The sequence below is a fragment of the Schistocerca cancellata genome, chromosome 1 (assembly GCF_023864275.1).
Source record: "Schistocerca cancellata isolate TAMUIC-IGC-003103 chromosome 1, iqSchCanc2.1, whole genome shotgun sequence".
NCBI classification, from domain to species: Eukaryota; Metazoa; Arthropoda; class Insecta; order Orthoptera; family Acrididae; genus Schistocerca; species Schistocerca cancellata.
Genome location: NC_064626.1, coordinates 1,040,652,736 through 1,040,665,562, shown reverse-complemented (window position 1 = coordinate 1,040,665,562; position 12,827 = coordinate 1,040,652,736). Strand labels below are relative to the sequence as shown.

Here is a 12,827-nt window from a genome sequence, read left to right as displayed (position 1 = left end):
CGTAGTAATAGGCATTCCTGGCTTAGAGAAGCAAATGAAAGAGATGAAAACATGTAAGTCGCCTCTTCCACACGGATTTCAATTTCGGTTTTAAAGGGAGTACACTGCGGCATTGGTCCCTTGCTTATCTTGCATTTATAATGAATTAGATGGAAGCTAACAGGCGTATTCCACATTTCTAAATTTCCGGAAGACGTCTGACGCAGTTCCCCACTGCAGGATGTTAACGAACGTCCGAGCATACGGATTGGATTCGCAGGTATGTGAGTGGCTCGAAGACTTGTTAAGTAACAGAACTCAATACGTTGCCCTCCTCGGCGACTGTTCATCAGAGAGAAGGGTGTCGTCAGGAGTGGCCCAGGTAAGTGTGAAACGCTCGCTCTTACTCTCTCCATATACAGAAATGATCTGACGGACAGTCAGCAGCCGCCTGCAGCTTTTGGCTGATGATCTGCGGCTGTTGGCTGATGACGCTGTGGTGTACGGGAAGGTGTCGTTGAGTGACTGTAGGAAGATACAGGATGACGTAAACAGAGCTTCTATTTGGTGTGACAAATGACAGCTTGCTCTTAATACAAGAAAATGCAATTAATGCATATGAATAGGAAAAACAATCTCGTAATGTTCGAATACAGCATTAGTAGTGTGTTGCTCTCCGCTGTCACGTCGATCAAATATATAGGCGTAGCGTTGCAAAGCGACGTGTAATGGAACGAGCACATTAGGACGGTAGTAGGGAAGGTGAATGGGCGACATCGGTTCGCTGGGAGAGTTTAGGGGAAGTGTAGCTCATCTACAAAGGAGAGAGTGAATATAACAGTATTGCGACCCATTCTAGATTATTTGAACGTAACATTTATAGTAAATAACGTTATCCATAAAGGTTGATTTTGTTGCAAGATTTTCTTTCTGTAGGTGGTTAATGTATATGTCGGCAATTTTAACTGCTGAACCGATTGCAGTATCTTCATGCTGCATGTCAATTTTATTATTAAACGTGAATAATAACAGTTTAATACCAGTCCAAGCAGGTCCATGAATTCAAAAATTTCTCGCAATGATCGGTTTTTATATTTCATAATGTTCGATCTGATGATTCTGAGTGATTCAGGGATGGGTACGTTTGTATAAAGATTTATAATGTCACACGATACTAACTGAGCTGAATGGGGATGTTGATGTTTTCAATTTCTTCCATTAGTGACAGACTGTATTTTTAATTACTGGTTTTAGGTCTATGTATATGTCTTGACTAACATCTGATTAAGTTTGTATGAGATATGGAATCTGGGCTTATTCCGAGGTTCAAAATGGCCTGACTGGGCAACTTTCTTTGCATATTTCTGTCTGTAATCTTAGCTTAGGTGCCCAATGATTGATGGTAGTGCTACACCTATTGTTAGAGTCAGCAAGAAGTGTGCGTTTTTTGGCTGTAGTTTGTGTCTTAACTACTTTTATATGGACATAATATTTCAGTGAGACCATTCACAGTGAAAAATGAAATTTTAGAAAGCAACGACATAAATTTCTTCAGAAATTTCTCCAATGTCGAATGCTTATTTTATAAAAAATTTTTAGTGTTGCGGTTTAATCAAGAAACACTAAATATTCATAGTATTTAATAGGTGCCGCAACATAAATATGTTTATACAGAAAACTTTTATCTTTACTGTTTGAACTATCTTAGCTATTGAAATTTGTTTATCATAGCAGTTAAGAGTCTCTCAAATGATGTAAACATCTTAATATGGATGTGTTAAGTGATGACCTATTTTTACTGTGCTCTGTGTGACAGTCAACTTTCCAACAAAAATTTATGATGTGTGTAAAAACTAATGAAATGTCTTAAACATATAATTGACTTAAGGTACACAATAAGTTAAATAAATTTTCTGCAGAGGGTTATATTTCATTACATAACTTCACTGGAACACCCAACAAATGAACCTCATCACACTTCAGATTAATGTAAAGTACATATAACTGAAAATGGAGCCGGCCGCGGTGGTCTCGCGGTTCTAGGCGCTCAGTCCGGAACCGCGCGACTGCTACGGTCGCAGGTTCGAATCCTGCCTCGGGCATGGATGTGTGTGATCTCCTTAGGTTAGTTAGGTTTAAGTAGTTCTAAGTTCTAGGGGACTGATGACCTCTAAGATGTTAAGTCCCATAGTGCTCAGAGCCATTTGAACCATTTTTTGAAAATCAAGTGTTACCAAAATACGTTATCCTAACAAATATTAGTAACAGTTAGCTGAAACAGTACAAATTATTTCATAAATTTACAATACAGTCACAGTCCTCAAACAGTTCCACATAACATGGATAAATTCAATACTTCATGGTAGTGGCGGGCTACTTGGCATTACATGGTTGACTGTGACGTAAACATCACAGCTTGCTTCTGTACAGACACCCTGCGACCCCTACCATCCAAGTAATGCATGTAGCAGCAGCAATGGATTGATGCACACACTTACCGAGCAATATGGGCGCCTTGTCCTTCCGGGTGTTGTCGTCCATGTAGGCGAGCCCCAGGGTGAAGTACAGCGAGTTGCCCGCGCCCAGCACGACGTGCGAGATGAAGAAGATGGCGGAGGGGGCGGAGGAGGCGCCGCCGCCCGCGGAACAGTCCTCGGCGTCGGGCGCGCTGCCGCACACCGCTGTCACCGCCGCCGCGGCCGACGCGGCTGCACACCGCCAACCAGACCACGTGCAATGCCTTCCCTTGTCTGCTATTGACTCCCCAGCACAACCTCACACTCGTATACACTGCTGTTCTATACACACTACTGCCCATTAAAATTTTTACACGAAGAAGAAATGCAGACGATAAACGGATATTCATTGGACAAATATATTATAGTAGAACTGATATGTGATTACATTTTCACGCAGTTTGGGTGCATAGATCCTGAGAAATCAGTACCCAGAACAACCACCTCTGGCCGTAATAACGGCCTAGATACGCCTGGACATTGAGTCATACAGAGCTTGGATGGCGTGTACAGCTACAGCTGCCCATGCAGCTTCAACACGGTACCACAGTTCAGTTCTTCAAGAGTGGTGACTGGCGTATTGTGACGAGCCAGTTGCTCGGCCGCCATTGACCAGACGTTTTCAGTTGGTGAGAGATCTGGAGAATGTGCCGGCCAGGGCAGCAGTCGAACATTTTCTGTATCCAGAAAGGCCCATACAGGACCTGCAACATGCGGTCGTGCATTATCCTGCTGAAATGTAGGGTTTCGCAGCGGTCGAATGAAGGGTAGAGCCACGGGTCGTAACACATCTGAAATGTAACGTCCACTGTTCAAAGTGCCGTCAGTGCGAACAAGAGGTGATCGAGACGTGTAACCAATGGCACCCCATACCATCACGCCGGGTGATACGCCAGTATGTCGATGACGAATACACGCTTCCAATGTGCGTTCACCGCCATGTCGCCAAACCCGGGTGCGACAGAACCTAGATTCACCCGAAAAAAATTACGTTTTGCCATTCGTGCGCCCAGGTTCATCGTTGAGTACACCATCGCAGGCGCTCCTGTCTGTGATGCAACGTCAACGGTAACCGCAACCATGGTCTCTGAGCTGGTAGTCCATGCGCCTGCAACCGTCGTCGAACTGACCATGCAGATGGTTGTTGTCTTGCAAACGTCCCCATCTGTTGACTCAGGGATCTAGACGTGGCTGCGCGATCCGTTGCAGCCATGCAGATAAGATGCCTGTCATCTCGACTGCTAGTGATACGAGGCCGTGGGGATCCAGCACGGCCTTCTGTATTACCCTCCTGGACACACCGATTCCATATTCTCCTAACAGTCATTGGATCTCAACCAATGCGACCAGCAATGTCGCGATACGATAAACCGCAATCACGATAGGCTACAATCCGACCTTTATCAAAGTCGGAAACGTGATGGTACGCATTTCTCCTCCTTACACGAGGCATCACAACAACGTTTCACCAGGCAACGCCGGTCAACTGCTGTTTGTGTATGAGAAATGGGTTGCAAAGTTTCCTCATATCAGCACGTTGTAGGTGTCGCCACCGGCGCCAACCTTGTGTAAATGCTCTGAAAAGCTAATCATTTGCATATCACAGCAGCTTATTCTTGTCAGTTAAATTTCGAGTCTGTAGCACGTCATCTTCGTGGTATATATATATATATATATATATATATATATATATATATATATATATATATATATATACACGAGATGCGACAATAAAGTAATGAGACTGATTTTCTTTGCAAGATGTTGCAGCCCTTCAGGCTGGCGTAGGCTCAATATCTTTGACCTTGGTCTATAAGCTGCTTCTAGTCCAAGCGGCACATCGATGCAACTGCCCAGTCGTGAGTTATGCTGTAATAAGTTAACACATGTTTGTGTCTCTCGTCACGGAAATGGAACCGCATAATATTGCGCGATGGTATGCCATTTCTTTTTGCGTTAAATTGGATGAAAACGCGACGACAACTTACTGTAAGCTTCAGAATGCTTATGGAGAGGAGGTTGTGTCAAGAGCTCAAGTTTTTTCGTTGGCATAAAATGTTTAGTGAAGGCAGAACGAATGTTGAAGATGAAGACCGCAGTGGACGGCCATCAATCTCACGGACGGATGTCAACTTGGCCAGGATGCGTGAACTCGTACAATCTTATCGAAGATTGTCTGTGAAAATGATTGCAGATGAACTGAACATCAATCGAGAAACGGTTCGTCTAATAATAACTGAAGATCTTGGTATGAGAAAGATTTGTGCAAAGATGGTCCCCAAAAGTCTCACACCACAACAGCGAGAAACACGGAAAAAATGTGGCAGCCGATCTGTTAGAGCAAACGGAAATCAATCCATAGTTGTTGAGCCGTGTTATCTCTAGTGATGAAAGTCGGTATTTTCAGTATGATCCAGAGACAAAACGCCAAAGTTCGCAATGGTGATCAAATGGATCACCCAGACCAAAAAAAGCTGGCATGTCAAAGTCAAAAGTGAAATGCATGCTTGTGTGCTTCTTTGATTCCAAGGGAATTGTTCATAAATAGTGGGGGTGCCAACCCGGACAAACAGTTAACCAATATTACTACAAAGAAATTTTAGAAAGACTTTGTAAAGGAGTTCTTCGTGTCCATGCCAACATTGCTGATAATTGGAGTCTGCATCACGATAATGCGCCATCCCATACTACTCTGTCAGTACAGAAATTTTTAACCTCAAAACAAATTTCAGTACTACCACAACCACGTTATTCACCAGACATCGCTCCGTGCGACTTTTTTCTATTTCCAAGAGTTAAAACGGCGGTGAAGGGACACCATTTTCAAACAACACGAGATGTCCAAAAAAACTGTGACGTGGGTCTTGAAGGATATTACAGAAGATGAGTTCCAGAAATGTTACCATCAATGGCAGAAGCGCTGGAAAAATTGTGTGCAATCAGAAGGGAACTACTTTGAAGGAGACAAGACTAAACTTGACTAAAACGGTAAGCAACATTTTTTTTCACATCAGTCTCATTACTTTATTGTCGTATCTCATAATTTGTGATCCGCTCCCAAACCCCTAGACCAACTGCAAGCAAATCTAGCACAGAAACATCAGGCCTATTATCAGCACTGTGGGGTTTATAACTTCCTAATCGCAGTAGGAGTGGAGATATGGGCAAAAATTTGTTTTTCCAGCCCCTGGTATTTACACAGCCTTTTGAGACAATCATGTCTGGGAATAGTATGTTTGACAAATTAACCTGCTTTGCAGAGCAGCCTACATGTCAGGTGGGTTTCCTGGATGTGGACATGTAGACTGCCCTGAATGACAACCATGTTGTGTTGGATTAGTATCGGCCTTATTTATCGACCAGCGTTGCTTGGTGGCCAGCAAATAAGGGCACACACACTGATGTGTAGCCTGACCTGTGTGATGTGTGTGTAATGGGAGAAGTATAAGCCTGCTTTATTGAAGTTTATTGTAATGAGTAAGGCTGGGGACAGGTTGAGATGGACAGAGTAATGGTTGGATAGAGTGAGGGGAGGACGAAATGGACAAAGAATGGTGGAGGCGGATGATATAAAGGGGTAGTGGACAAATGGATAAGGAAGAGACGAAGGAGGAGATGGGAAGAGAGATGGGCAGGAGGATATGGTGAGAAGGAGAGAGAGGAAGAAGATACGAGAGAGGGTGAAGAGGAAATGGATGGGGAGGAGGAGATAGAGGTGGGAGGCTGAGGTAGAGAGACAAAGGGAGGAAGAGGTGGAGACAGAGAGGAAGTATGTTCAGTATATGCATTGAATGCATATGTGGGTGAAGCTACAGGTAAAAGGCTAGCAATGTAAATAAAACAAACAAATATCTCGTGACGCCGACAGATGCAATGATAAGAACATCTGTATTTGATGTAGAAACGTGGGTGTGGAGCGATATATAGGTAAAAATATGTTTTCAGTTACATGAAAAAAAGTTTAGGTCAGTTTTATTTTCTACCTATGACGAGGAAGATGGAAAAGACAGCAGACATTTACATGCAAACAGCGAAGATTTTCGCTACATAACTACATTTTTCGAGGTGACAAGAGTTTCCACCGCATACCCCAGTGCAGGATGGAGCACTGCCAACCAATGAAACGATTGACGATGGAAAAACTGCCACAGCGTGGAATCGGTTATGTGTGCATGGAGAATGGTGTAGACGTCTACGGGTGTTTTCGCTTACCGGAGGCGTTGGCCAGAGCGAGGCTGGTGTTGGCGCCGGCGGCGCCGTACTCGAGCGTGAGCAGCAGCGCGTCCTGTCCGGGCCCGTACAGCAGGTGCGGCAGCACGCGCAGCAGGCAGGAGAGCGCCACCAGCAGCGTGCACGCGGCGATCCAGCGCGGCTTGTGCCCGCGGCTGCCCAGGTAGCTCAGCGCCAACAGCGTCACCATCGTGCCGATGTCCCACGCCGACGATATCAGCCCTGCCGGCACGTCCCTCTCCGTCACTCCCGTGTCTCTTACAGAAATACACGCATCAAGGAAGAAGGCTCTACCACCTGGTTTCCCTTCAACTCGTGGCGCGGATTCCACTCGGTCAATATTAGCCTGCACGAACATCCCACGTCTACTCGATATGAGACAGCCCCAACTCAAAATTTCATCACAGAAAAGGCATTACTATTCTGATTCCTGATCGGACGGGTTTCGTTTCAAATTGTATCGAATGGATGGATGTGTACAGGTATAGAGACAACCTCATGAATCCATGGACCTTGTAAGTCAGCGTGGGACTGTTCAAGCTCGTGGAGGCTCTGTAGCGGTGTGGAGCGCGTGCAGTTGGAGTGATATGGGACCCCTGATACGTCTAGATACAGATACAGGTCTAGATACAGGTGTCACGTACGTAAGCATCCTGTCTGCATCCATTGCATCCATTCATGTCCATTGTGAATTCCGACGGACTTTGGCAATTCTACAGGGAGAACGCGACAACTCATATGTCCAGGGCTGCTACAGAGTCCTCCAGGAACACTCTTCTGAGTTTACACATTTGCGCTGCCCACCAAACTCCCCAGATATGAACATTACTGAGCATATCCGGTATGCCTTGCCTGTTCAGAAGAGATCTCCACTCCCTCGTACTCCTAAGGATTTATGAACAGCCTGGCAAGATTTTGGTGTCAATTCCCCTCTAGCACTACTTCAGACATTAATCGAGTCCATGCCACGTCGTGTTGCGGCATTTTTGCGTGCTCGCGGGGGCCTATACGAGATTGGGCAGTAGTACCAGTTTCTTTGGCTCTTCAGTGTATAACCTGTGTTACTTGGAATAAAAATTTGACAAACCAGGAAAACAGCATTCGACAGGGTAAGCGCTAGGAAAGAGAAAGCGTCTGAAACCTTGAAGGCTTATATGTGCTGTAATTTTACAGTCGAAAGTGTAGTATAAGAACCAGGGAAGTGGTACTACGGCAGCAGTTTTCTTACAAAGTACAGCTGAATCGGTGACGAGCTCTCTGGTACGGTACCTGAGGTTCTGCTGGGGATCTTGAACCTCTTCTCGAGCGTGCTGATGGTGGCGACGAAGTAGGAGCCGAGCGCGAACGTGTTCATGCCGATGAGTCCGTGCAGCAGCACGTAGGCCTTCTTGCTGGCCAGCGGCTGCAGCCACGCCGGCGTCCATCTCCCCAGGCCGCACAGCGTGTCCGACTCGGCCGCCTCACGGCCGCACTTCTCCTCCTGCTACCAATACTGTGCACTCACCACTGCCACAACAGTTCCACAGAGAAGTACATCAAAATCAACCAAATAAACAAGAAGCAGACTTTACGAAAGTTGTAGCATAAATATGCAGGATCTTTTGGGAGATGGAAGAGCTTGGCCCGCATCTCGTGGTCGTGCGGTAGCGTTCTCGCTTCCCATGCCCGGGTTCCCGGGTTCGATTCCCGACGGGGTCAGGGGTTTTCTCTGCCTCGTGATGGCTGGGTGTTGTGTGCTGTCCTTAGGTTAGTTAGGTTTAAGTAGTTCTAAGTTCTAGGGGACTGATGACCATAAATGTTAAGTCCCATAGTGCTCAGAGCCATTTGAACCATTTTTGATTTGGAAGAGCTTGCGTGCCCCAGAGCCACATATATCTTTCCCACACTTACGAAACTACTGCACCGAATTTTTTTCTTTAACAGTTCTTTTTTAAAGATAATGATAATTACACACACTAAACAATGGTGTTTCATCTACACACCTTATTTTTCTACGTAATCTCCATCCCTTTCTATGGCCTTCCTCGAGCTCGAAACAAGGGCGTGTATGCCCTGTTGGTACCAATCCTTGTCCTGGTGGCGGAGCCAGTGCTTTACTGTATTATTCACCTCCGTATCGTCCTTAAAACGTCTTCCACGAATAGCATCCTTTAATGGCCTAAACAAGTGGAAGTCCGATGGGGCTAGGTTAGCGCTGTAGGGTGGATGGGGTAATATCGTCCAACCCTGTTTTACGATGTGTTCAGCAGTCCTCAGATTTACGAGCTGCCGAGTGTTGTGATGTTACAGCAAAACATCTCCTGGGCTGCTATGGCGCCCAATTCTCCGGAAGCGCCTCGTGAGTTTTGTTAATGTGTTAACATATGATTCTGAATTAAGGGGCTACCACTTCTTGGCATCACATCAATGAGAACTACTCCTTTACAGTCCCAAAAAACGGTGATCATGGCCTTACCGGCGGAAGCAGTTGCTTTTTCGTCAGTGGGGAGTGGGAATGGCGCCATTCCATCGACTGTCATTTTGTTTCGGGCTCAAAATGGTCAACCCAGGTTTCGTCACCTCTCACAATCCGGGATAAGAAGGCCTCCCTCACAGCTCTAAAACGTTGCAACAAATCAAGACAGTTGTTTTTTCTGTGCGATTTGTGATCCACTGTTAGACACCGCTGGACTTACCTTGCACACACTTTTGAATATTCAAGAGTGGGTATTATTGCAACCACACTTCCTTACTGATTGACAGATGCAGCGCCAACTGCCGAGTCGTAATGCGTCAGTCCTCGCGAATGACATCATCAGCTCGATGCAGCATGTCAGCTCCGCCGAGCCACCTTCTGATGACCTCACCCTCCGTGCCCAGAGACCACTTGTACTTCTGTCGACAGCAGATTCTCCATAGACTTGGCACAAGCGTTTGGGAATATTCCTGACTGTTCCTTTCTATGCAGTAAGAAATACAATGACGGCACGTTTCTCGTAGCGTACATCACCTATATACGCCATTTTGAAACTGTCCTGCAGCTACGCTATCTGTCGGAAGTGACGAAAACTTGGCGCGCTCACTAAGACCACTTCAAATAATACATACTTAACGTTTCGCATTCGTAGCATTGTCTCAGGCTGAGAAAAAATATGTGGTGCACTACTTTTCGGGCAACCCTCGTACTATTGGCCACCGGAGACGCCGCTCGCAAAGCTTTTCCAGCCAGTATTTTTAGCTGATGTTAACCACTCCTGTTCTGAGGCAGGCCTATTATGGCACACAGCCATGGGAAGAGCACGTGGATCAACGATAATTCTGAACGCTAAAGAGAAATTTCAGTTTCCAATTTGACAATAAACTACTCTGTTCATCCCTCAAAACTAGTAATGGACTATACAGTAGTTTTGTTAGAGCCGAATGAAATATTTAATGTCGTGTTATAATTGTTTGGCGTGACTCTAAGCTTCCCCCCCCCCCCCCCCCCCCCACTTCCACCAACTCGTCATAGATCGTTGCAAACCAGTTTCCCTTCAAATTCAAAAAACGAATTCCCACACGACACTCCTCTTCAATAATCGGCTGCGCCATTTTCTTTGGGCTCCTCTATTAGTACACTACCGTTCAGTGCAGCTCTGATTTCAATGTGTAGTAGAACTCCAAACATGTATCTGTAATCTAATTACACACACGGGGTGGACAACAGTATGGAAACACCAAAAACACATTACCATGCTCAAAGTTGTGTAAGAAAACCGTTGGAATTCAAAACAGTTCCCAGTTGTCTCATAAGGGGTAAACAGAAGTCTCACATGGTTTTCAAGTGAAACGTATACCATTCCACCTGCAAAATAGTGGCAAGTTCAGGTAACTGTGAATGAGATAGATGACGATCACGCAAACTTCTCTCCAAAGTAGACGACAAAGCCTCAAAAATATTGAGATCTAGTGACTGTGGAGAGGAGAGATGCGACAGTTCATCCTCGTGCTAACAAAATCAGTCCTGAACGAAGCGAGCTGTGTGAATAGGGACTCTCTCGTCTTGAAACGCAGCATCATCACTGGGGAACAAACATTGTACTGTGGGATGGACCTGATGATCTAAAACAATGACAGTAATACGACCTTGCAGGGTAACCATTAGGCGTATGGAATGCCACAATGCCTGAATCATCACGAAACCCCCACTATGTTTCACCCTCGTGACGTAAACTCGGCTAGAAGTTGGAACAATGCGTAACAAGACTCATCCGACCAAATCACTTTCTTCCATTGTTCCACAATACCGGTTTTATTGCTCCGGCGATACATCTTCCTATTGCAGGCATTTGTAACTGTGATTGGTTTTGTAATTTCATCTAGCCTTGCAATTTCCTGCTTATGGAGGTCCCTTGGTGTAGTTCTGGTGCTGACAGGGATCGCGAGTGCAACATTCAGTTTTCAATGACTTTTGCTGTTGTCGTGTGTGTGAAATGTGTGTGAAATCTTATGGGACTTACATGCTAAGGTCATCAGTCCCTAAACGTACACACTGTTGTTGATGTTGTTGTTGTTGTGGTCTTCAGTCCTGAGACTGGTTTGATGCAGCTCTCCATGCTACTCTATCCTGTGCAAGCTTCTTCATCTCCCAGTACTTACTGCAACCTACGTCCTTCTGAATCTGCTTAGTGTATTCATCTCTTGGTCTCCCTCTATGATTTTTACCCTCCACACTGCCCTCCAATGCTAAATTTGTGATCCCTTGGTGCCTCAGAACATGTCCTACCAACCGGTCCCTTCTTCTTGCCAAGTTGTGCCACAAACACCTCTTCTCCCCAATTCTATTCAATACCTCCTCATTAGTTATGTGATCTTCCCATCTAATCTTCAGCATTCTTCTGTAGCATCACATTTCGAAAGCTTTTATTCTCTTCTTGTCCAAACTACACTCCTGGAAATTGAAATAAGAACACCGTGAATTCATTGTCCCAGGAAGGGGAAACTTTATTGACACATTCCTGGGGTCAGATACATCACATGATCACACTGACAGAACCACAGGCACATAGACACAGGCAACAGAGCATGCACAATGTCGGCACTAGTACAGTGTATATCCACCTTTTGCAGCAATGCAGGCTGCTATTCTCCCATGGAGACGATCGTAGAGATGCTGGATGTAGTCCTGTGGAATGGCTTGCCATGCCATTTCCACCTGGCGCCTCAGTTGGACAAGCGTTCGTGCTGGACGTGCAGACCGCGTGAGACGACGCTTCATCCAGTCCCAAACATGCTCAATGGGGGACAGATCCGGAGATCTTGCTGGCCATGGTAGTTGACTTACACCTTCTAGAGCACGTTGGGTGGCACGGGATACATGCGGACGTGCATTGTCCTGTTGCAACAGCAAGTTCCCTTGCCGGTCTAGGAATGGTAGAACGATGGGTTTGATGACGGTTTGGATGTACCGTGCACTATTCAGTGTCCCCTCGACGATCACCAGTGGTGTACGGCCAGTGTAGGAGATCGCTCCCCACACCATGATGCCGGGTGTTGGCCCTGTGTGCCTCGGTCGTTTGCAGTCCTGATTGTGGCGCTCACCTGCACGGCGCCAAACACGCATACGACCATCATTGGCACCAAGGCAGAAGCGACTCTCATCGCTGAAGACGACACGTCTCCATTCGTCCCTCCATTCACGCCTGTCGCGACACCACTGGAGGCGGGCTGCACGATGTTGGGGCGTGAGCGGAAGACGGCCTAACGGTGCGCGGGACCGTAGCCCAGCTTCATGGAGACGGTTGCGAATGGTCCTCGCCGATACCCCAGGAGCAACAGTGTCCCTAATTTGCTGGGAAGTGGCGGTGTGGTCCCCTACGGCACTGCGTAGGATCCTACGGTCTTGGCGTGCATCCGTGCGTCGCTGCGGTCCGGTCCCAGGTCGACGGGCACGTGCACCTTCCGCCGACCACTGGCGACAACATCGATGTACTGTGGAGACCTCACGCCCCACGTGTTGAGCAATTCGGCGGTACGTCCACCCGGCCTCCCGCATGCCCACTATACGCCCTCGCTCAAAGTCCGTCAACTGCACATACGGTTCACGTCCACGCTGTCGCGGCATGCTACCAGTGTTAAAGACTG

General features: G+C 46.4%; 1 protein-coding gene across 1 annotated transcript in view; it reads right to left on the bottom strand.

The window, feature by feature from the left end:
• The window catches only part of LOC126162901 (solute carrier organic anion transporter family member 74D-like), a 209,376-nt gene that overhangs the window by 129,867 nt on the left and 66,682 nt on the right, over positions 1 to 12,827 (bottom strand). Inside the window, exons 3-5 of the mRNA XM_049919713.1 lie at positions 7,995 to 8,205; positions 6,708 to 6,947; positions 2,478 to 2,687 (exon numbers count right to left, since the gene is read on the bottom strand). Coding sequence (XP_049775670.1) covers positions 2,478 to 2,687; positions 6,708 to 6,947; positions 7,995 to 8,205 — 661 coding nt within the window. The remainder of the gene's footprint in view (positions 1 to 2,477; positions 2,688 to 6,707; positions 6,948 to 7,994; positions 8,206 to 12,827) is intronic.